This window comes from Tachypleus tridentatus, chromosome 3 (assembly GCF_004210375.1).
Source record: "Tachypleus tridentatus isolate NWPU-2018 chromosome 3, ASM421037v1, whole genome shotgun sequence".
Lineage (NCBI taxonomy): Eukaryota > Metazoa > Arthropoda > Merostomata > Xiphosura > Limulidae > Tachypleus > Tachypleus tridentatus.
Window position 1 is genome coordinate 42,178,106 of NC_134827.1, and position 25,357 is coordinate 42,203,462.

At 30.5% G+C, this 25,357-nt stretch overlaps 2 protein-coding genes across 26 annotated transcripts in view; both read right to left on the bottom strand.

The window, feature by feature from the left end:
- LOC143246752 (synaptonemal complex protein 2-like) overlaps window positions 1–25,357 on the bottom strand; it is a 253,052-nt gene that overhangs the window by 57,319 nt on the left and 170,376 nt on the right. The window lies entirely within an intron of this gene.
- Window positions 1–25,357, bottom strand: part of LOC143246753 (uncharacterized) — a 42,387-nt gene that overhangs the window by 11,168 nt on the left and 5,862 nt on the right. For 2 of the 16 annotated variants that reach the window (XM_076493873.1, XM_076493872.1), the window contains exons 3-9: window positions 24,424–24,596; window positions 23,107–23,220; window positions 21,596–21,716; window positions 19,206–19,275; window positions 17,102–17,153; window positions 5,135–5,202; window positions 2,589–2,685 (exon numbers count right to left, since the gene is read on the bottom strand). In XM_076493873.1, coding sequence (XP_076349988.1) covers window positions 2,673–2,685; window positions 5,135–5,202; window positions 17,102–17,153; window positions 19,206–19,275; window positions 21,596–21,716; window positions 23,107–23,220; window positions 24,424–24,596 — 611 coding nt within the window. In that variant the 3' untranslated portion in view covers window positions 2,589–2,672. Of the gene's footprint in view, window positions 1–2,588; window positions 2,686–5,134; window positions 5,203–5,523; window positions 5,602–10,593; window positions 10,737–10,762; window positions 13,311–17,101; window positions 17,154–19,205; window positions 19,276–20,525; window positions 20,678–21,595; window positions 21,717–23,106; window positions 23,221–24,423; window positions 24,597–25,357 lie in introns of those variants that run through there. The other 14 variants (XM_076493874.1, XM_076493878.1, XM_076493875.1 and 11 more) reach the window with 14 other exon arrangements.

The window sequence follows — 25,357 nt, forward strand, 5'->3', positions numbered from 1 at the left end:
AGAGCCTGCTGAAGCTCCCCTGATGACATGTTAGGGTATTTGGAGACCTCTTTTAGCATCTTGCAGTCTGCTCTTGGAGTGAACTTGCTTGGGTCACCAGACCTGTGCATGTTGGTAGTTGTTTTGAAAGCCCTGTGCATGTTGACTGTTTTCCAGACAGTGGAATGGCTGATTTCAAAATCTTTTGGGATCTTTTTAAATCCCTTACCAGATTCATAAGCTGCTACAATTTTCTTTCTGAAGGCCTCAGACAGCTCTTTTGCTCTCACCATGGTGCTCACTCTCACTTCAACAGTCAGGAGCACACCAAACTAAATGTCTGAGGTATAAATACGGCAAGCCTCATTCAAAATGCTGAGTAACGATCTTCTAATCATGTGCACCTGGTGTGATACACCTGTGTGTGAGTTGAGCCATTTTAAGTGAGAATAAATGTGGGGGTGTCCTAACTTTTTCCTCAGTTAGAATATGCATTTTTGTAGAATTACGTTTACAGTAGATCTTGAAAAGTCTTTTCTTCCATTTTAATTGTTTAGCTATATTCCTATAATCTCTCAGTATTGTTAAAATTGAGATTAAATATCTATATATCCAAAAATATTTCAAAAGTACACAGGCTTTCATAGGGTGTCCTAACTTTTTCACATGACTGTAGATTAGGAAGCTCCATCTCTTAGTTTAAAGTGTACTTTAAAATATGCCAAATAATTGAATCAAGTTCCCCAAACTAATAATATGTTTCTTAACAGTATCCAAGTATCATAAATACTAATTATAGAGCACTACATTTACATCAAAACTACACTGCAATACTGACTGCTTGTTTGTTTTTGAATTTCGTGCAAAGCTGCATGAAGGCTATCTGCATTTTGATTGCTTGAATTCATAAAATGTTTATTTTCTTTTTAGTGACATTTCTTTTTCCTGGTTATTAATGTATACTCTTAAGTCTATCATTATATCTGACAGCTATTTGTATCTCAATAATTTTATAATTGTTACAGTACAAAATGGAACTGTAACTACATTAGTACATTTTGTGTCTCAATAATTTATAAGATAAATTATCTCACATCAGTGGTTAAAATACAGAAAAACTGGATGTCAAACTATGCAGCTGTCTGAATGAATATATTTGAACAATTAACAGGTAGAATTACTTGACAAAACAAACTTTCCAGTGTCAGTATTTATAAGTGATGGTCATTTGATATCAGAATTAGAGAATATATTTGTGCAATTAACAGGTAGAATTAATTGACAAAACAAACTTTCCAGTGTCAGTATTTACAAGTAATGGTCATTTGATATCAGTATTAGCAGATATACTTGGCCCTCATTTCAAAAACCATTCCTGAAAAGGACTATCTATTTTAAATTAAAATTTACTCATTGTTTAACAGCATTTCTTGCATATGTATAATGTCAATTTAAATACACCATATACATGTGTATGCAGCTCACAGTGCTAAAAGCATAAAAATATATACGAGGTCCGTTCAAAAAATACGCGGACTGTTTGAATTGCGTGGCTCTTGTTGGTTCCAGGGGAATCCGCTTGGTGTCGCTAGGCTCACACAGATCAGCTGATTACGACACCATTTCCCGATTGCAGATATCTTCATTTGTGTATTAGCTACGCAGTTTTAAGTGAAGTGCGATTTTTTTCGTTTGGCGGATTTCAGAATGAATGACCTGAAGGAGCAATGACTTGCTGTGAAATTTTGTGTTAAACTTGGAAACTCTGCGACTGAAACTTTTGCTATGCTTAACATGGCTTACGGTGATGTTGCTATGAAGCGTACAGCATGTTTCAAGTGGCATGAACATTTTAAGGATGGTCGACAGTCCATTTAAGATGATGAGCGTCCTGGGCGTCCTTCCACGTCAACTGACGACCCACACATCGACAAAATCGACGTCTGACTGTCAGGGAGCTTGCTGAAGAGTGTGGGATATCAGTTGGATCTTGTTACGAGATTTTGACCGAAAAATTGAAGATGCACTGCGTTGCTGTGAAATTTTTGCCTCAGAACTCGTGAGTTTTTGGCCAAATACTCGATCACTATTCTTCTCCACCCCCTACTCACCTGACCTTGCTCCTTGCGATTTTTTCTTGTTCCCCAAACTAAAAGACCCTTGAAAGGAAGAAGATTTGAGGCGATTCCCGAGATTGAGGCAAATGCGACGAAGGAGCTGGAGGACATTACAAAATAAGCATACCAGGACTGTTTCAACAAGTTGAAACACCGTTGGGATAAGTGTGTGCGTTGGGGAGGAGAGTACTTTGAAGGGGTCCCAGACCTGTAATTTCTAAATAAAGTACATTTTGTTTTATGACGTCAGTCTGCATATTTTTTGAACAGCCCTCGTATTGTATATGCTTACAGTTAGTAGTAATGTTTTACTTATCTAAAATAATAAATAATTACCAATTATAATATCACATTTGCATGCTTGAACTCCCTCTATTTCCCAATTAAATTTTTCTTTCAAAGTGTAGGCAAAAAACTGCATAGATTTAAGCATAGAAACTTTAACTAATTTTATTCTTACAATAAGTTGTTTATAAAGGATACAAAGCTTACCATACTGAAGCGTGATTTTCCTTTGATTTCTTCACTTTGAGCATTTTCAGAACTGATGCTTGTATATGCCTCCATTGTCTTTTTTTATTTCAAGTTTCTGAAATGGGAGTTTGAAAGTTTTAACATTTCAGAATCTCATCACAATTAATAGGTAATTTTTCAGTATTACGATCTAATTTAAAATCTACCTCTGGAAATTTATTACTTATAGAGTTATACTGAAATGTTTGTCAGTTTCAGATTACTAGAACCTACTCACCTGCATGTTGACCAAAACTCAATATTCATGTAATTTAGTTTATAGCCATTAGGTTATCCTGAGCATTTTATTCTTCAAATTGAAATTTGAAATTCAGATTTAAAGCCATAAAAAAGTGAAAATGTACATGTGTGTGTGTATACTAAAATGTGCATGTATGTGTGTATACTAAATGTACGTGTGTGTGTATACTAAACTGTGCATGTATGTGTGTACACTAAATGTGCATGTGTGTATACTAAATGTACGTGTGTGTATACTAAATATTCTTTTCAACATGTACATAATTTCATTCTCTTAAAAACATTATCAACTTAAAGATGAATACATCATAAAGTATTTCCTTCTTTATTTTTTAGAAATTGTATAGACCATAATTTCTCAACCTTTTCAAATTGTCACAGACAACTAAAATGCAAACAGAATGAAAATCCATTGGTTCACATATTTATTTGTTTTTGTAAAATCCCACAGACTGAGTAAGTGGTTGTCAGACATGTTGTTGAGAAACACTCATAAAACCTTACTTGTTCTACTTTTATTTATCAATAGTCTTGTAACTAATTCATCTTTATCATAACCCTATTATTTACTAATTATGTCACAATATCGAAACATATTTTGCAGTTTTCATAAGCTATCAACCAAACGTAGATAACTATTTTTCTAATAGTCTAAAATGACAATGGTTTAATGATAATGCACTAGATGATACTACTGGTTTTCCACCCTGTAATAAAAGATTAAATAAATTTTAAAAAATCCACATTAGAATTCTGAAGCATGTTCAAAAATGCTGTTGTGTTGAAATTTCACGTTTGTGTATATTATGAAATTCCATCCACAAAACTGTCTTTAGTACAATTGTTATTTTAGCTTGTGAGTAATTGTCATTGTATTAAATACTTTAGAGACGATACGTCAAGTGAACAGTGGAAAACAAGAACTGCTCAAGCCTTGCTACTTTAACCTGGTAAGTATTGAAAGTAGAAAAGATATCACATCATGTTTTTTATCTTGTAAACTAACCTTATTCACTACACTTTTTGAGAAAAAATTTACTGGACACATAAAATTATATTTAAGATCTGCAAGTTAAACAGCATTAGTACTTTTAAGCCTTCCTATAATTTCACTTGAACAGCTCAGAGTAGCTCACAGGTAATGTCATTCCATAGCATATTATAACCTCCATGTTACCCAAGTGACTTACAACTTATAATGGTACGAATAGTAATTAAACACAGTTTAAAGGCAAGCAAACAATAAACTTTAATTACAAATAGATAGATATTGTTAAAAGCTACTTATTTTAAACAAATGTAGTCTTATATTACAATTTTAAGGAAAAAAAAGTTATTTAGATTTATTTCAATTTGTTTTTGGTGGTTACAATATTGATTAAATTGACCAATCTGGTTTTGATTTAGAGTAGAGAAAATAACAGGCAAAGTATAAAGTTTTAATGGAAAGAAACTAAAAGCATTTGAAATGTATCAGATATTTAGAAGGTTTTAGGGATTACACAAATAATGAAATTCGAGATTTTTGAGATGAGGAAAAGTATTTTTGATTTTAACGTGAAAAATTACTTTGCATTTGGACTATTTAAAACAAGTACTCAATATATTTGTGGGCAAACCTTTATCTTAGTTTATTAAAAATATGATTTTTTTGTATGTGAAAGACTGACAAATTTTGTGAAGGTATACACACTATATTAAAAGTTAGAAGTATTAACTCTATAAAAACTTTAAATGAGTAGAAAGACGTCATGTGGCCAGTAAAATCAACCAAACCTCTCAAAAAAACATGAGCAAAATTTTCGTAAATATGCTCTCAACAATGCTGAAATAAGATGACTGTGACTTGTTTTTTTAAGTAACAAATCTACATCAGGACATCTGCTATATCCATCATGGGATATTGAACCCCTGATTTTAACATTGTAAATCTTTAGACTTATCACTAAATAATGAAGCAAAAATTGTATTCTTCAGTAAAGAGGGAATAAGCTGTGTCAGGAGAGTGTGTCAAACTCCTATGGGTGGAAGACTATTACATGCTACATTACAGCTTTATCACATGTAAACACATGGGATAGGTGAAAGTGTCAGGCTAGTGATGTGTGAAAAATTGCACATATAGAAGGCAGCAACAAATGAGAAAAGCTATTATGTAAGGGGATATAAGGTCTAACAGTGTAAATCAAAATGGCTTCATAGAACAACATCCAAAGAAAAACAGGACTACAATAATTACTTCATCTGTACAACAAATATCTTACTTGGAAGATCTGCCACTTCTCTTCTCCACCTTCTTTATAGGTGGAACCTTATTTTTATTCTTGTATTTCTAGACAAAAAAATAGAAATTCAAAAGTTTTATTTAAGACATCATTCTGAAAATCAACACTAGAAGTAAGAAAATATATGAAAGTAATTAACATTAATATGTTTATGTAAATTAGTTTAAAAGCTTTGAATTTTGATTATTATCACTTACTACTATGAACAACCTTTAGTATTTTACATTTATAAGAAAAAGAATTTTAGGTTAAATCAACTGTGAAGTTAGAGAATACAACATTCAATTTAAGTTGGACTTGTAGCACAAAAAACAATCACAATTTTATTATTTTAAGATTTACCCCTTTCCTTACAAAACAAATCTTACCAACATCTCATGTTTTCTTACAGAGTGACTACAGAACTTAATGTCTTGCATCAATTATACAATTTTCTTTTATGTAAACTGCAACAAAAACATTTACTTAGTTTTAATTTTATGATCTTATTAACCTTTAACAGAGGTTCTCTCCATAATTAATACCTGAAACAAGCAGAACAATGATACAGAAAATTGATTTTGAAATTGAATATAAGTGAGAAATTTTTACATAGCAAAAACGTAATAAGAATTTGAGCTGGAAGTTGTAGAGGGAGCTTAAAGTGAAAAAAACTACTAGGTACTTTAAAATACAAACTATTAGATAGTTTTGAATATTATGTTATATTTATGTGCATCTACTTACATGGGTTTTAAAGTAAGACAACATATAAAATAGACATGATATAGAGAAAAAACTGAAGCAAAATTTCTGTTTTTATTAGGTTGTCCAGAAATAAATGTCGGAATTCTCACAATGACATTTAGAAGCTGAATATTGAGTAACTTTAATTAGTTGGTTAGTTTAATCCAATGTTTGTCACTTACAAGGTGTTTTAATTGTCTGCTGTTTCAACTGTACTCAGAGAAAGTTTCACATTGATAAGAAGGACTTTCATCCAATGTTTGTCACTTACAAGGTGTTTTAATTGTCTGCTGTTTCAACTGTACTCAGAGAAAGTTTCACATTGATAAGAAGGACTTTCATCCAATGTTTGTCACTTACAAGGTGTTTTAATTGTCTGCTGTTTCAACTGTACTCAGAGAAAGTTTTGCAAGCCCCAAGGCAGCATAGACAAGAAAAACCTTCACCTGATTTCCTTCAAACTTGGATGAAAAGCTAACAAAACTACAAGGAACATCAACCAGCCATTTGGCCATGGATCTGTTACTAAACATACAGTTCAGTGTTGGTTAAAAAGGTTTGGACATGGAGATGAAAGTCTTGAAGACCACAAAGGTTGTGGAAGGAAGCCATCCTTAAATGAAAACACATTAAGGGAAGCAGTTGAGATAGACCTTTGTACAACAGTATGTTATCTTACAGAAAAGCTAGACACAAGCAAATCAAGCATAGCCAACCATATGACTGTGACTAAAAAGGTGAAGAAGTTGGCTTTGCATGAGCTGACTGACAATAAACAAAACTGGCATTATGAGAACTGTCAAGGATGACACTCCAAACGAATTGGGAATCGAGGATCTGCCTCATCCACCTTATTCCAAAAACCTTTCACTTACAACTTTATGAACAATAAATGCTTTCAAAACCAGGCATTTGCAGAAGAAGCTTTCAGAGAGTTCACTGACCACAGAAAGTCTGATTTCTACAGCAGGGGCACAAACAGCATCATTACAAGTTTGTAAAAGGGTATTGAAGCAAATGGTGCTTACTTTGATTAAAGCATGTTTTACAACACTGGTTTATACTTTTCCAAACTTCACAGTTCAAAAACGACATTTATTTCTGGACAACCTAATATTTTATCATTTTAGGTCTAACATTTTCATCACATGATTTTTTTTAGAAATTGAGTACCAGAAATTTTGCACCCAAAAACTGTTAACCATTCCCAAAGTTAGCTTATATTACACCCTAACTTATGAAAATAAAAAGTAGCTTATTTGTTCTAGCAGTTGATAAAAGTGACAATCAAGTTACAATTAAAATGACATAAGAATAAATAGAGTGCAACATACACATTTGAGTAGAGATATTGTCCTATATTATTGCATACATATTTTAAGAATGCTGACATTTTACAGAGAAAATAAGTAACAGCTGGTCTCAAATTAAGTTGTAGTAGAAGAGGTTCCAAAACAAAATATTAAATTAATAATGAAATTTATTTTTAAATGTTATAAGTCAACATTTAAAATTAATAGCTCTTGAAACATTTAAACCATTGTACTATATGGTGATCACCAGACAAACTGTTTAAACAGAACTACAGTTAGTGTATGCTGACATGTTTTCACCTGATGTCAAAATATATCCTTGTGGGTCTATTACAAAAATATTAGGTAAACTTTTCATATGAGTAGCATAAGTCATTAATTGAGTTGTTTAATTCACAAAAGAAATATACATTTCCTCTTGACTACTAAAAACAGATTTCACATTTTCAGATACAAGACTGTCCATTACAAACAGTTTTTCAAATATTTTTGTTAGTAAAAAATACCCTACACTTCCAGCCTTTTTGGTTAATTTTGTTTTACATAGTACACTAATCATGACAGTTCACTAACAATTTTCAAGTTTTAAACACAATGTACCAATAACAATAGATAATATTTGAAGCTTTATATCTCGAAGCTATTTCATTAAGAAAACTTTGCAGTCATTTCATCTATCAAGTTGCAACTTAAATCTGCATATTGTAATATGTTTCAACACTTCTTAACTAAATTATCTTTCACTCACTAGTCCAAAACAAGTGATAAAACTTAAATATTTAAGCAAATTTAATTTGTTTTTGAAAGTCACTAAAATGACTGAGCAATGTGCAAACTTTATGAATATTTTTATTCCTATGTACAGGTTTAATACGGTGAGTAAAAGACAACTCGTACCACCACCATACATATCACTTTTCAAAATAACAGTGAAAATAATCCTATAAACATTGGTATATAAGTTATATTTGTATCTACTAACTATCTGAAAATTAAATTTCATTTTGTGATTACCATTAATATCATCAATTTTATGTAAAAACTTATGTTAATAATTTTCTAAAATCATAATACATTTCGATTTGTTTGTTTAGAGTTAAGTACAAAGCTACGTAAAAAGCTGTCTGTGCTCTGCTCACTACAGGTATTGAAACCCAATTTATAGCACTGCAAGTCCATAAACACAGCACTGTGCAATGAAGGGGGGGTCACAAACATGTAGAATGACAACAACATGCATTGTCAAAAATTTTAAAATTTCATATTCAATACACTTTTCTTTATAATAAAAAAAGAATCCAGTTTGGTAATTCAAAATAAGCATACAACAGTCAGTTTTAACACACTTACTCAAGCACAAATAATATTAATTTGAACTCATCAAACAAACATTCATTCTCAACATGGCTGGTATGGGCATTAGCACTTTCATTATCTATTCTTCAATATCTATTCTTGTCCTTCAATATATCTAACACCCAAATCTCTATTCTTCGTTGTATTACCCACCACTTCCCACCCACATCTCTATTCTTCTTTGTCTTACTATTTCATATATCTATTCTTCATATTTTTACAAAAAACCTGACATCCAGATCTTTTTACAGAGTAAAATCCATAACTGAATCCTTACTACTACCAATACAAAATCATCCTCAGATTTCCCTGAAGATGACAGCACACGAGCAACCAAAATTTAGGATAAAAACACTAAAGAATTAGGTCAAGTGATTTTACAGTGTAGTGCAAAAGTTGCACCCCCATAAGGATTTTGAAAAACAATAATAAAAAAGTAATAACTAATTTGTTCATTAATGTAATGTTCACAATGCTGGCCATTAGCTCCAAATCAGACAGCCATATAAACTTTGAAACTACAACTACATCTTTGTGGAATTTTCTTTTTTTAATTTCAACATGTCATTCACTTAAACGTAAGTGCTTCCTGCATGTTCACTACCAGGCTGATTTAGTCCGACTGTACACCATACAAGTTTGCTATACATGACCATGCACAAACCTAACTCCACAAACTCAAAAGTAACAATAAGAAACACTAGAAATTTCTGATGTATGCCAGAATTTCTTTTTGTAGGGTTTATCATCAATCAACCCAGTCTTCAGAGCATAAGTACACACACACACCAAAACAAAGATTTGTTAGTTAATTTAAAACACACAGGGTTTCTCATGTGAAAATCTTGATATAATACTTATATGTATGTTGAATAAAATATGTTCAATAAAAATTTGAATTCTACAAGTTTGTAGTATTTCATGGGAAGCATGACTGGATTAACACTACTATTATTGGGCATAGCATTACTGTCTCTACTTTTATAAGCTTTATTCTAGAGTAGAAATTTCTGACTAGCCAGATGACAATCAGTTGTAGTGTAACCTATCAACATGTTGATGTAGTTTGTATACACAAGATAAAAGGATGTCAATCCTGTAGTACTAGACTTTCACAACTTTTTTCTGCACCATTACCATAATTATTTCCAATCCTGCATATAAATATACGTGTGTGTTTATTATTAAAATATTATAATTCATAGATAAAACTTAAAAGTAATTACAAATATATTTCTTGTGTATATATACACACACTCACATACATACCACTTGACATACTAGTTCAAAGCACAAGAAAGATAAAGGAACCTACAGAAAGTGACAGAGGGTGGTAATCAGATACAAATGCAAATTCTCATATGTCATTCTTCAGGAGGAGATATGTCAGGTTTGGAAAAGACACAGGTCCTCTAAAAGTGACATACAGTGGTCAGATCTAAACCCTCCCATGTCACTCTCAGGAAAGAGCCTAAGGGTCTAAGGATACATGACAGGCATCCAGACCACTGATTCAACAATTCATCTATAAGTAGGTATACAGATATTTTAACAGAAAAAACAAAAATACATATGCCTTTCCAGATATCACTCTTTTTATATTAATAACAATTAATTAATGCTAATATTTCAATTAATACTTTCATAATGTACTCAAAAATTTATGAAGAAAATTTATTCAGTTTTATATAAAAATTAATCAGAAGTCTCTTGCAACATATCTTTAGAAACAATTTCTGACCCAAAGAATATTTATTTTTAGAATTTCCTTTTGTCAGGATTAACATCCTGAACTATTTTACACAATAATGTAAGACTGCAATTTAGAAGTATTAGATTTTTAAACTACCTCAGAAAATTTAACAATTAATTCGAATAGAGTTCCAATTGAAACAGCTACAAAGTAGAAAATTCTAATGCTAACTTTTAACTTTTTTTTAAATGTATCATACAAAAATAATTTCATGAATTTTAAACATAACCATATCCATTTCTGAAACATTTGCAATCATACAATACATGTTAAAATTCCAAGTTTCACACCTTTTGTTTCAACGTGATGAAATGAGAACCCTTTTTCAGCTGTGCTTGTAAGGCTTCCAAAGGACTGCGACACTTAAAGAACCTACAGTTCACAAGATACTTACGGAGAGGAAGAGGGGGAATTTAGGATCCAAAGAAGCCTTCTTAACATAAGAGGAGAGAAACTTAGGATACACAGAAGATGTAAAAAAGGAGGAAAAGCTATGGCATAAAAAACTTACAAACAGAGGTTGAATGAAAAATAGATTTAGAACATGAAAAAATGGTGTGTATCAGTACTTTATTATAACAGCTGCTGGAATGATATAATTAAAAAGTTAAATTATTTTGACTTATATTGCAAATATAAATGAAATGCTATGATAATTGAAAATAATTACATCAGTAACATTGTATGTTACTTTAGAATGATATCTGAATATAACACACAAATCACAAACATCATACTGAATATACTGACTTTGTTTTCTCTGCTCGCTTTTCTACCCATTAATATTATTGGTTACTTTTATTTTGTTTCAAAAGAATAAATATATATTTACAAAATAAGCTAAATTTTCAACAAAATGGATTAAAAAGTAAACATGAGGCAACAATCATTATCTTAAACAAAAAGATATTCACTGAATCAATGTTGAGCTGGACAAATATTGTCAAATTGTTTTGTGACAAATTAATTTAACTTGAATCTCTATGTGTGTATTTTCTTATAGCAAAGCCACATTGAACTATCTGCTATGTCCACGAAGGGGAATCAAACCCTTGATTTTAGCATTGTAAATCAAAATACTTGCAACTGTCCCACCAGGAGACAAATCTTAAAAACTAACTACTTATTAATAATCTTCTGATTCTGTAGGTTTTCATTCACTTATATAAAAAACAGTTACTGACAAACAGTGTCAGTGTCTTAATGTAAGAAGTTTGGTGTTACACTACTCCAAAATATGTGTATGGTTTACATCATACATTTTCTCTCAGTACGATCACGTCTGGTTTCAAAATTATGTGAAAGTAACATCTATTACATAAAAACGTAGTTTAATTATGTTACATTCAAGCATGTCTTTGTTTAGATATGTTTGATTATTTTTGAATTTTATGCAAAGCTACACAAAAGCTATCTGTGCTAGCTGTCCCTAATTTAGCACTGCAAGACTTGAAGGAAGACAGCTAGTCATCATCACCCACTGCCAACTCTTAGGTTACTCTTTTAGAAATGAATAGTAAGATTGACTGTCATATAATAATGCCCCCCATGACTGAAAGGGCAAGCATGTTTGGTGTGACAGGGAGTTGATCCCACAACCCTCAGATTGTGAATCAAGCACCTGGCCATGCAGGGCCTATTTAGATATGATCCTAAATAACAGTAAAACAACTGTGTTAAATTATTACATAGCATTAGTAGAGCAAATTTGTTTTAGGTATATTAAGTCTTTTGAAGTGATAAAAGGTTTAATACATGTAAAAGATTTAATAAATTATACATTCTGTACTATGAACTTTTTAAAAATGACAAAAACTTGTGAAACATATGGTCACATCATATTAAAATCTGTTTAAAACATGAAGCTTTTAAAACACCTAAGGTGCAATCATTATTTAAAACATTTTATGTTCAAACAGAATAATATCCTTAATCACTATTACAATAATTTTAATATCAATACCAAGCAAATAAAATATGTATGTACTTTCAATAATCACTGATGGTGTATTTATTTATACAATCTACTGACAAGATGGTTACAAGCCTGCCTGTACACATAATGTAAATAATCTTGAAATACAAGAAGTTTCTTCATGATTTTATATTATGTTTGCATGTTATCTTAGAAATGCCTATGGTAAACACATTTAAAATAAGTAAAAGTTGTAATTTATGTTAAACATAAAATCAAAACACTTTCAGAAAATGTTTAATCTGAACATACACAACTGAAACTAGTAAACTTCTGGCAATTAAAGAAGTTGATATCACTTACTAGAAACTGACTTTATTAAAAGACCTTACATTCATGATAAATCAAAACACAAATGTGATAATAGGAAGCATCTATTAAACATTTCAAAATCAGCATAATTAAATCACCAATAATCTAAAGATACAAAGCAAACAGTATTTGTAATTACAAGAGAAATATGTAATTAAGAAATAAGCAACATAAATTTACAGTTATAACACAAGAAAATGGAAAATAAGTTAAGAATAAGAAAATTATTTTCTCCAATAAGTGCATAGGGTAGCCATTTTGAAAGATAATGCTTTGTATGAAAGTAATATCTTTACAAAAGGCTAGACTGGATGAGATAAGATTAGCTTCTATTTAATAAACAGAGAATAAAACTGCATTTTAAAGAAAAGGGTGTCAAACTGAGTAAGAAGGTCTTTAATTGTTTTTACAACAGACAGAAATTGAAAAGCCATTAACATTATGGTTGAAAGAAACATACAAGAGTTATTTGTCTCAATTTCATGAGTTAACTGTATAGATGATATGAATCAAGACAGTCAATGGTTTGGGTATGTTTCATCAACATTACTTCTATAGATAACAGGCCAGAAGCTTAAAGAACAGCTACATTTCTTGGAAAAAATAACTATCTCATCCTTGACTAATTTGTTTGTACACAAGATACCCACTGTACCCAAACTTGCCTTGTATACCTGCTTACCATATCTCAGGAGACAGAACTCCATTATCACAGAGCAGTTGAAAAAAAATATGTAACTCTTACTATCTCCTAATTGATCTAAAAGTTATTATGATACCCAATTTCAAACTAAAACAATTTTTCCACTATAAAAATCATTTGCTGACTCTCCACTATTCACGTCTTCTCTACTTATACATGTGCGGAGACTTTAAGGTCCTCTATATTGGTGCAACATAGGCCGATTTGAGAAATAAACATGTCGTATCTCTGGTATGGGTACTAACACTTTTACTGATAATGAGGGAACAACATTTCAACCTACCTAGGTCATCTTCAGGTTAAGAAAGAGTGTTTGAATGTGACCATTGACGGACGAGAGTATAAACGGGTACTGGATTGTAGAGGGCATTGCAGGTGGAGGTTAGGTTATTAATTGGTAAAGTTATAATGGTGTTTCTTTATATTGGTTTAATTTTGGTTTTACTTGCTGTATAAGTAGGGCTTCTTTGATTTTGCATTTGTTTATATTTGTTTCCCTACTTAGTATCTGTGTGTTTATTTTATTACTGTGTTCAAAACATCTGAAGATGTTTTTTTTATGTTCTTCAAATCTAGTTTCCATTATTTTGCTTGTTTCTCCAATATAGAAGTCCTGGCAGTTGTTACATTGTATTTTATAAATTATGTTGGTATTGTGTTTGTCAGTGTAGCTTTTACATAGTATGGACTTTAGTTTTGTACCTGGTTTATGAATAAATATGGTGTTTACTGGAATGTTGTTATAAGTTTTGAAATTTATTGTTGTTTGTTTGTTGTTAATCTCAGTGTGTGTATAATTTTTTTCCACAGTTTTTTGAAGAAATTTGTTAATGTTGATGAAATGTTGTTTTATTTTGTTAATTTTAACAGGTGAACATAGTTTTGTGGTTGTGTATATTTTGTTTCTTAATATGTTGAGTTTTTGTTTTGTTTCATGTGCTGAGTCCCAGGGAATGTATAATCCAGTATGGGTGATTTTTCTGTGGACTTCTGTTTTGAATTGTGTATCAGTGCTAGTGATCTTAAGGTTAAAAAATGATATTTGGTTAGTTTTTTCCTGTTCACAGGTGAACTTAATGTTGTAGTGTGTCAAGTTAACGTGGTTGAAAAAACCCTGTATATGTTCTGTAGATGTGAATCCAGCAATTGTATCATCAACATACCTGTACCAGTATAGTGGTGAGTGTAAGGTTGAATTGATCACTTGTGATTCAGTCTGTGTCATAAAAATGTTGGCTAGAACTGGTGACACGGGATTCCCCACACTTAGGTAATTTATTTGTAGGTAGTTTTGGTTATTGAACATAAAGTTAGTTTTGGTGGTAGTGAATTTTATAAGGATTGTTTTTTCGTTGCTGGAGATGTGTATCAATGGGTTGGGGTCTTGAATATAAAGTTCTAAAGCTATCTTGCAGACTTCAGTTGTTGGGACTTCTGTCAAGAGGAAGATTACATCAAAACTGACCATTAAGGCAATGAACCAAAACAAAAACTCAACATATTAAGAAACAAAAGCCACAAAACTAACATAAACTCAACAATGAAACCAACAAAATAAAACAACATTTCATCAACATCAACAAATGTCTTCAAGAAACTGTGTAAAAAATTATACACACACACTTGGACTAACAACAAATAAACAACAATAAATTCCAAGATACAACAGACTACAAAACCTTATACTTCTCCATACCATATGTTCCCAATATCAGTGAAAAAATAACCAATATTTGGAAAAAAACTTATAACAAAACACAACATTCCAGTAAACACCAAATTTATTCAGAAACCAGGTACAAAACTAAAGTCCATGCTATGTGAAAGCTACACTGACAAACACAACACCAACATAATTTATAAAATACGATGCAACAACTGCCACAACTTCTATATTGGAGAAACAAGCAGAAAAATAGAAACTAGATTCAAAGAACACAAAAAAACACCTTCACATGTTTTTGAACACTGCAAATCAAATAAACACAACATAACCATAGAAAACTCCCAGATACAAAATAGGGAAACAAATGTAAAATCAAAGAATTCCTACTTATACAGCAACTAAAACCAAAATTAAACCAATATAAAGGAACATATTTTATACCTATAGTAATTAACAACTCAACATCCACCTGAAACACTCCCTACAATCCCATACCCTTTTATACTTTCGTCCCTAAGACGTGTCCAGCAAGGTCACATTCAAATACTCTCTCTTTCTTAACCTGAAGATGACCTAGGAAGGTCAAAACATTGTACTCTCCTTATCAATAAAAAGTGTTAATACCCATGTTATGAAATAAATTTTTATTTCAAGTGGGTTTCTTGTTGTCAGGAGAAACATATGATATGATTCTGATTTACTGAAATTAATCAAACTTGTTTTCTGTTTTTTGATACCTTCCATTGCTTTGGTTGTTTCTGTTCTTTGCATACATTACCTGTTTATCAAATCCTATTAAGGAAATATCTACTTAAAAATGAGATTGTTCAAAACCATTTAGAAGAAAGTCACAATAAACAACATGATCAATTACTATTATATTAATAAAATTATTGATATTGTATAATTATACATTTATGTACTGAAAAATGTATATATACAAAGAGGGAAAATGAAAGAACAACAATAAGAAAACATTTTAAGAAAAAGTGGATTGTAGTTATATTTGTTGTAACTTTGGGTTTTAAAATGAACTAACTTCTTTACATAGTGAATGTAAAATTGATTCATTTTGTCAGAAAACTTTATGATAACTTTGATAACAGGAAGTATTTATTAAACATTTCATAATCATCATAAATAATTTATCAGTAATCTAGATGTAGAAAAACAAACTGTTAATAATTAAAACAAAAATACTAACAATTTAAATATGCAATTATAACATGAGAAAATAAAAAAAACTGATAAAACAGGTGTCAATCTTGTGATAACTGTGTGTTATTTATGGATGGAAGGAATGCTTTTATGTATAATGTTTATTTTATAAGAATGTTCAGTATCATGTTTGGCTGTTGAGAGAATTTTAATGTTTTTATAGTGAGAAATCAGATTTTCTGTTTTGTATTGTGCTGATAGTGGAATTGGAAAGATTTCCAACCTTTCATTCAGGTTTTATAGATATGACCATATGCTCTTAAACCTTTTTTATTTTCTTACACGTATACTAGCACTTGTGTCTGACAAACACTGGAATCCTGAAGTGATGTTCAGATATAATGAACACTCCAGTATGTACACACTTCTAGTTATTCTTAATATTTAATCTTTTCTAACAAAAGTAGAATTTAGCAAATAAGAAAATTACATAATTATGTTTCCAGCTAAACTCTGTATCATGATACTGAACACAAATTAGTCATACAAATGAAAGTGAGAATCTACATGGATCATTAAGCTGGTAAAGACATCAAGTTTTTGACTGTTATGAATACAATTGGATGAACAAATATATATATCCCTGTCATTTAGAAGTGTAAACATGAATATTTTTACATTCATGAATTTGGAGTTTCGATGAACAGTAACATTTAAATATAATTTCAAATGTGTAACAATTAGAAAATGACATTATTCAGTTCCATGAATTTTTTTTTTGTTTAACTTTGAAGTCTGTTACAATATTGTTATTGTGGGTAAATAATGAATTGTTACTTAAATAGTAACGAAAATTATTTGAAACTTGCATTAAAAATAATTTCACCTTTAGGATACTCTTTGTTTTTGTATTTTTTAGTATTATTATTAAATAGATACTATTAATAATTAAAACACTACAGAATATTTGGTTAGGATACTCACTCGAGATTTAGCTGAAACACTACTTCCAAGACCACTATCTTCTGTAAATGTGCTGTTTAAAAAATAATAAACACTTATTTTTAGTTTATTAAGCCAATTTAATTTTTCTAACATGTGACTAACTTAAGAGATAAGTTGTAACTGGTACCAATGGAGTTTAGCACTACAGAAGAGCTTAAGAGGACAATTAATAACTTTCTAGAAAGAACAACAGTGAACATACATTTCTACTTTTGCTAAGAATGGGCATGGTAGGACAGTCTTGGAGAACTCCTTGATGTCCTTAAGTTATGCTAATGGAAATAATTAAATAAACAATGAGTCCATCCTCTAGCATGAATTCTTTGCTATGATTAGCCAAAAAAACATCACATGATGTCAAGGCTGTTGTTATGCATGAATGATGTCACAGAAGAAACTGGCAGACAACAATTTTTTTGCAGCACGGTAAAAACAAGCTGATCCACTTAAGCTTAATTTTAAAAAATGCCAAAATTTTCCAGAATTCTAGGCATATTTCTTATTGAAGCTAGACAAGTATATATTTTATACATTTATTGGTTTAATCACATGATAATGGGCTGTTACATTTTGAAACTTCAACTAAGCCCTATTGAACCATGTGCAATAACTAACTTTTCATGCCAGGCCAGATGGGGAAGTTATTAATGATTCACATTATTATATAGAGAGAGAGAAAAAAATGTGAATAAACTGTACAAAGCATTGATATTTTGTATGGGAGCCCTTGGCTTTACACAGAACTGCACCTAATTTTTATACTGCCACACAATTTATCAATGTACCATTGTCAAATATTGTTCCATATGTTCTATACTGCTTTACAAAATTCAGCCAGTGTTTAAAGTTACACAGAGAGATTTAAATGTGTTCCTACTGCAACTCAGTACAGACTAAGCCGTAGCTATGTTCCATCATCTTTACCATCAAAGTTACAACATGCTTAAGATCACGGTATTACTTGTAGATTAATCCCTACATAATGAGTCATGTTCCTCAGGGAATTGCAATGCTGTCAGGATATCAGTTTAGGGTAGATCACTGACACAACTGGCTGAAATGCAAACCAAAACTTGTACTGAACTCTCACCATGATGCATTGTAGATGATACTAATTCACTGTTATTCTACTTCATCATCAAACAAACTTTCACTAATTTCTGCCAAACAATTCAAATTTGGATTTATGTGTAAAAAACCCAGTAAAGTCCAATTTTGAATTAAAACTTAAATAGAACTGTAAACACCAATGGACATTAAAATATTTGTAAGGTGACAATGTCACCATTGCCAGTGACATTGTCCAGTATTAGGGGTGAACCTGTGAACAAAAACGTTTAAAACAGTGCTGTTGTGTAGAGTCAAAATGACATTAAAATATGAAATATTGTGACTTGACTGTCACACAGACCACACATTAGTGTATTAGTCTCAGGTAAAAGAAAATGATGAGTTAAAAAACTGCGACCAACGTGTAGTCTAGTTAGAATAACATCCTCTTTCTGATTCTCAAGGATACAAGACAGACAAAGTCCAACTGAGGGTTTTATCTGGAAAAGCTTGTTGTCATGTTGCTCACTCCAAGTCGACTGCCAATTGCCAGGCAGAGCCATAGACCAGTTTTATTTGAATGAGGGCATGATAGATGTTTAGCACTGAACATCAATCTGCTCCCCAAGTGGTAAACGAGAGGGCACAGAGAATGTTCAGTGCCCTTATACACTTGAAATGTAGCTGATTGGAACCTCATTGTGTTTAGAACTTTGTTATTAGTACAACCTTCTAATGTCTGTTGAAACACTACATCAAAAAACAAGTAAATATGTAAAGAAAAAACTTTTCAAAAAATGAAGTAAATATAAATATAGGGATGTTAATATTAATTCTTCATAAACATCACAAGTTACTATAAACACCACTTTTTTATTACATTATTTTTGAAGGATTGGTATTAGCCATTCCTACATTTACTTCATTTTTTGAAAAGTTTTTGTTTTTTCTTTACTTGTTCATACATTAATCAGCCATTCCAAAAGTGGTAATCAAATGTAAACAATATTTAAAATTTGAAAAAGAAACTTACTATACAGTTTTTGCAGCAGACAATTCACTGTTAACAGTTGTCTGTACTCTTCTTGACCTGTAATTTTTTTCTGTTTAGATTGAAATAAAAATAAACAGATAATTACATTCTTCATCAGTAATCAGTTAGGGTCAAATCATAACTGTACTTCTGCTTATTTAGATATGTCAATAAATGTTAAGTTTCACTTCACAATGATATTTATACAACTAGAGTTGTGGATATTAACCAATCAACCACTTCATAAACACTCAGGTACTCTATCTATACTAACTGATATCTTAATATTGTACCATTGCTAAAACATAAGTTATTGTCAACAAACCCAAAAGTTCAAATAAAGTCTAATTTTGCTTCATAACAATGTTCCTGCATGGTTCTAAAACATACAAATCACTAAGACATAGTTTCATAGGACATGAAGTAATGTTTTTATGTTTACTTCCTCATAACCTTGAAGTCAACTAGCTAAGATAAAAATATAAAGTTCTGAACTTGCATAATGAAAGTTAAGCATTCAAAGCTTAGCTTGATATGTAAAGCACATCCCTATGAATTGCTTATACAAAGAACTTTATTCATGATATGTATCACTTTACTGTATCTTGAACTAAAATAATGTAATAACACTTTTATGATATAGAATCAAATTTACTCTCTGTTACTGTCAGTTCTTTATCATATTAAAAATTCCAGAAACCAGAGATCAACAAATTCATGTCAGTTTATCCTTACTCAGGTTATTTTTCTGCATTAATAAATCAACCTAGATGTGCAGTTTCTGTAAGTTTACTGCTTTGTACTGACAATTATTTTCTATTACATTACATTCTCATGCTACATTTAACAGATGTAACTATGTCCTTCTACCTGAAGAATCAATTCTTAAAAATTACTCTCTTAATTCTTTGACTACGAAATCTAATTTGGAAATAGTTTATAACAATTCATGCTTTCAACTGACTCAAGAAGTTTATAAATGTTGTCATAATTTTACACTTTTCTTAAGCATTACAATAAGCTTTATTTTAAAACAAACAGTTTATATTATAGCATATCTAGTAAAGTTATTTTAATTATGATAAGTTTCTTCAAATGTAACATCTGTTTTCAAATGAAGCAAAGGAAATCAGCAACTTTACAAATTCCCACGCATATAATGTTTCTCAAAACAAAACTATCAATAATAAGAGACACAAAAGTGATAAATAAAATCGTGTCTGAACAAAGTTTCTTTTATCAAAATTAAATAATCAACTTAGTATTAGTTGGTTACATGTTTTACAGTTAGGTGTTTTAGTACCCTTAAAACATGTGTACCTCCTTTTGAAGGTGTTACTTCATTAGAACGACTTGTTGAGGTACTTTACTGTGAAGGTATGACGAGGTGATTATTTCCCAGCTGTTGTCTTTAGGGGGATTAAGTTTTCCAGCAGCACATGTAGATACCACCTTTATATTACAGAAATTATCTGAGGACACAAGAATATATTTTGTATGGGTATCTTTATCTGAAAGATCTCTTGATAGAGTGGAATTTGATGGGTCTTTTGTCAGATAGACTTCATTGAGATAAAGCCCTGAATGTTTATTTGAGATTTTATGGAAATTATTTCTTAGATAATTCCTGTCTTAAGTGTTTCCTGTTCCTCTATCTTTCTGTTCATCAACAAAAACTGGTTTTGAATAAAACTGATGTCTTAAGTGAAATTTGTTGTTTGTTGGGTGAATTTTCATTTCCCAGATGGAATTCTCCTAGAGTATTCACTAATTCTACATCCTTTTGGTTAATATCTAATTCATGTTGAATAACACCAAAAGAAACAAATAGGAAGCAAGCTTCTCAAAACTGTCAGAAATATCATAAACCTCCAACAAAGTACTACATTGAATATAAAGTTTACAAAAGTGTAGAAAAATTCACACTATAAAGATATGATTAAAAAAATATATAAAGTGTACTTCAAATGTACATAAATCTCCTACCAAAACAGTCTATAAAAATAAAGATAAAGTAAAAACACACATAATATGACAGCTCAGTACATGTAGCAACTAACAACATGGAAATATGAATCACAAGAATAAAAAAAAATATTTGAAGAAATTTACAATCATTGAAAGTTATCATGAATTTTAAATTATTGAAGTGTTATTCATAATAACCTCACCACAATTTGTAATCACTCTTTACTAACTACAAGAGCAACAGAAATGTGTGCATGTCTGCACAAGAGGCACACATGAGTATGATTTTCAATCTGCTTTGATATGGATTTCACTGCAATCTGTGTCGAAAGTTCTATTCCTGATTTGAGTTAAATGACCAGAAACTGATAAAGGAGTCAAAGTTGTAAAGCAATTAAGAGAAATACAATAAAACTGGATACCTGGAAGATTTACTTCTACTTTGGAAGAACTCATATGAACATCTCTGGATGTCTCTGAAGACTTCAATCCTTCTTCCAATGGTGTATGACAACTATTACTTTTTAGAATATTCTTATTTACCTGTGAGATAGCAAAATATACATGAACAAACACAATAACTTCTAAAATATTCAAAATGGTTCACTGAAAAATTTAATGTTAAAATAACAGTTGAAAACTCTCTGGGCCAAAAAATTAAAAATATATCACTTTAAGATGGAAAAATTTCTTTAAACTTATTCTATACTCAAATGTTTTAAGAAAACTAAATGAACAATGTATATAATAATGGATGACACTAAAAGGTTACATTACAGAAAAATTAAAACTCTTCACACAAACACTCAAAATGTAATCTATTCAGAACCATGTACCTCAAAGCTAGGGTGTATATGTATCCCCTCACAAGAAAGACAAACAAATACTGAGATAAAACATTGCAATAATAAGTGTACTTTTCAAATGCATTAACACTCCTGCCATTTACAGGTTAAGGTGTACATTGCAACATTTTAAAAGAGTTACTTTCAAGATTTAATTTAACTACTTGATTATTATTATTATATGCAAATAAACTTAGCATCAAAATGTAATTAATATATAATATTAAAATTTGATTTAAATTTTAAGTTCTTAACTTTATTATGAAATATCTAAAAACTCCTCAATCTCCCTGAATATGAGAATTGTGACTGTTTTTCTTTGGGTCTTCTCTACTTTATTTTCTACCCTGTGTGAAGTTAGGAATTTAATAGATATCACTAAATATAATATTGATACTACTCAGACAAACCAGAAGTTTTGTAGCTTTCAATCTCATATCTTTATGGAACCATAAACTAGAAAATCAGATCTACTTTAAATGTTCGTTTATAGCATCCTATCATACACTAATTACCAATAATTCTCCCTAACAATTTATGTGATATTAGTCATAACCAATGGAAAGTTTTAATCTTTTAAATGATATATTACATTGTTTTCTGTCCAGAGAATTAACTTGAAAATAAATTGAATTATTAATGTCATCAACATTTTAAAATAAACTTTTATTTCTGCAGTTTGTACACAGGCATTGTACTTAAGACATCAAATACATTGAACACTAAAGTTATAACTCTTATTTAATCAACATCTGTCTATCTACATATAAGCTAAGGAGTGATTCTGTCTCTCAATTTTTGATTACAGATTTTGGTATGTTAACCTCAATGTACTTTCAAAATTTTATTTAAGTTATTAATTTTATGAGGAAACATTAAAAAACTCCTCAATCTCCATTAGTATGAGAACTGTGACATTTATCTTTAACAACATTTTCTCTTCATAAGGTAATCAATTATAATTGCTTCATAACATTAAGTTGCATATGAAAGATTTCATTACAAAGAGCACCATTCATAATTAAACTACACTTGAATATATTCCTCCCAATTCTGACAAAGGCAAGAACTGAAAATGATTTTCTTACAGTTGATGACACTGTGAATGGCTGATTGCTATTAATTTCAGTTTCAAGTTTAGACACATTAGGATTTTCTTCATTACTGTCATCATACGACTGTGAACTGGCTACCACTTGGCCCTAAAATGAATATTAAAAGGTTCTGTTCACGAAAAACAACAAAGGCTAATTCAATATTTTTTTTGTTTTTTAAATAATAAAAAAACGACTGCAGGAGTTGGTTTAACTAAACCGATACTCACAAAACAGACAAATGAATGGACAAGGTAAAAAACTATGATGTCTCCCAAGTACTATTGTGAAGGAAATGAGAACTGATACAATCTAAGTACTTTTGAGAGGACTTTAGTTTCATTGACATGGTATACAAACTTTCTTGGTTCCATATTTTTTACTGTGATTAATACAACTGTGAATAATAATAATGTTATAAACTGAACTGATAACGCTACAGTGTGGAGAAAAGAATTAATTAATTAAACATTAACACACTTCAATACCAATGATAAAAGATACTTGTTAAAGGTAATAGAACAAGTTTTATCACTCCCACATTATACTACTTCAAAATCAACTCAATAAACACAATATTTACTATCTCTCCTTGTTAATGACCAGAAGAGGAATAATCACTTCTCACATTACCTTACTTCAAGTCAACTTTAATTCACAAAGGATTTATGATATAATTCTAATCAAATTAAACATTATGACATATGTGAAACATATTTCTTTATAATACTGCTTATGAAGCACTGGGCATTATAAAACAGATTTAGAACTGTGCTATATGAGTATACTTAATTAACGATTTAACAGTTCACAAATGTAATTCAAGCATGGAGAACAATACTTCAAAACAGAATAAACTTCCATGTTGTGTTTTTATATAGTGTTTTCACCTGAACTTGAAAGAAAGACTAGAGATATCACCAATCTAAACAGTTAATGAAGTTTACATATGAAATTCCAAGATCTGATGGAGAGTAATTTACTCATCCTTCTTTACGTTTAATAAAACAACCATAATTTATTTGTCTGTTTTTTCTGGAATGAAAATAGTACTAATCAATACTCATCAGAAATATACTGGGTTTTCAGAATTTGCAAACTTATAACTTAAAAGTTATTTTTCTGAGCTTGCAATAATACACTTACCTTCACATTTTCAATTTGTCTAAAATATTAGTTTAAAACTAAATGACAAGTCTCAGCATATTAAAAACCAAATGACAAGTCTTAGCATATTAAAAAACCAAATGACAAGTCTTAGCATATTAAAACTGCTTTTAGCCAATTAACTTCAGATTGAAAGCGTTATACCTGATACATTTCTCCATATATATTCTGTAATAATGAATGAACAATATCATCTTCTGGAAGTACGATCAATACATTGTTACCATGGATTTTATGAGATGTGCTATTTCCAATCAGATCAGCACATGGTCGATTAAGTTGTATGTTTATCAACTGATATTCTTGGTTGACTCCAACTTTAAAACATTAACAAAAAAAGATAAAATGTTAAAAATTAATATTATGACATAGATTCAACAGCAAGTACAAAGTCTAACATTTTTATATCCCTTATTTAGTAACCACTGCTAATACAAGGAGACACTGTGTTTTTGAAACTTGTAAACATGTTTCTTTAGTTGTGACAAGTGTCAGAAAAAAATGAGTATCATATAGAAAATGTTATACTAACATATGATTTATTATTTAAACATCTTAGTTTTCTATATATGTAATACAAAATTAGCTATTATTGTTAATTTTAGAAAAGTAAGGTTCAAATAGAAGATCTTATATAGTCATTCAAAGGTTCCATATATCTAATTGATTTGGGCATGTATCACATGTTCAACTTGGACCAAATATATGGGACAGAGAACTGAAGGACAATGGTGGTGACTGGTTGGTAACTGTCACCTGTTATGTGAAAGTTAACATTTTTCTAATCTCAAAATTAATTTGCATTCATTGCTACACACAGAAATGTTATTTCCCACATGCACCTGCCTATGAGATTTGTATACTGCTAGTTTTCAGTTAACTCCTACCTAAATTCATGTGTTTAACATGAACTTCGCTGGTGCATGATAACATCATCAAGTGACAATAACTCTCCACCAAAAGGACGGTGACACAACCTCCATGCACAGAAACTCCCCCACGCATTTGCACTTGTGATAACTTCATTCTTAGACAAAGTAAGAAAAAAGAGGTGTTCTAAAAGTACGTTTTCAGGTTA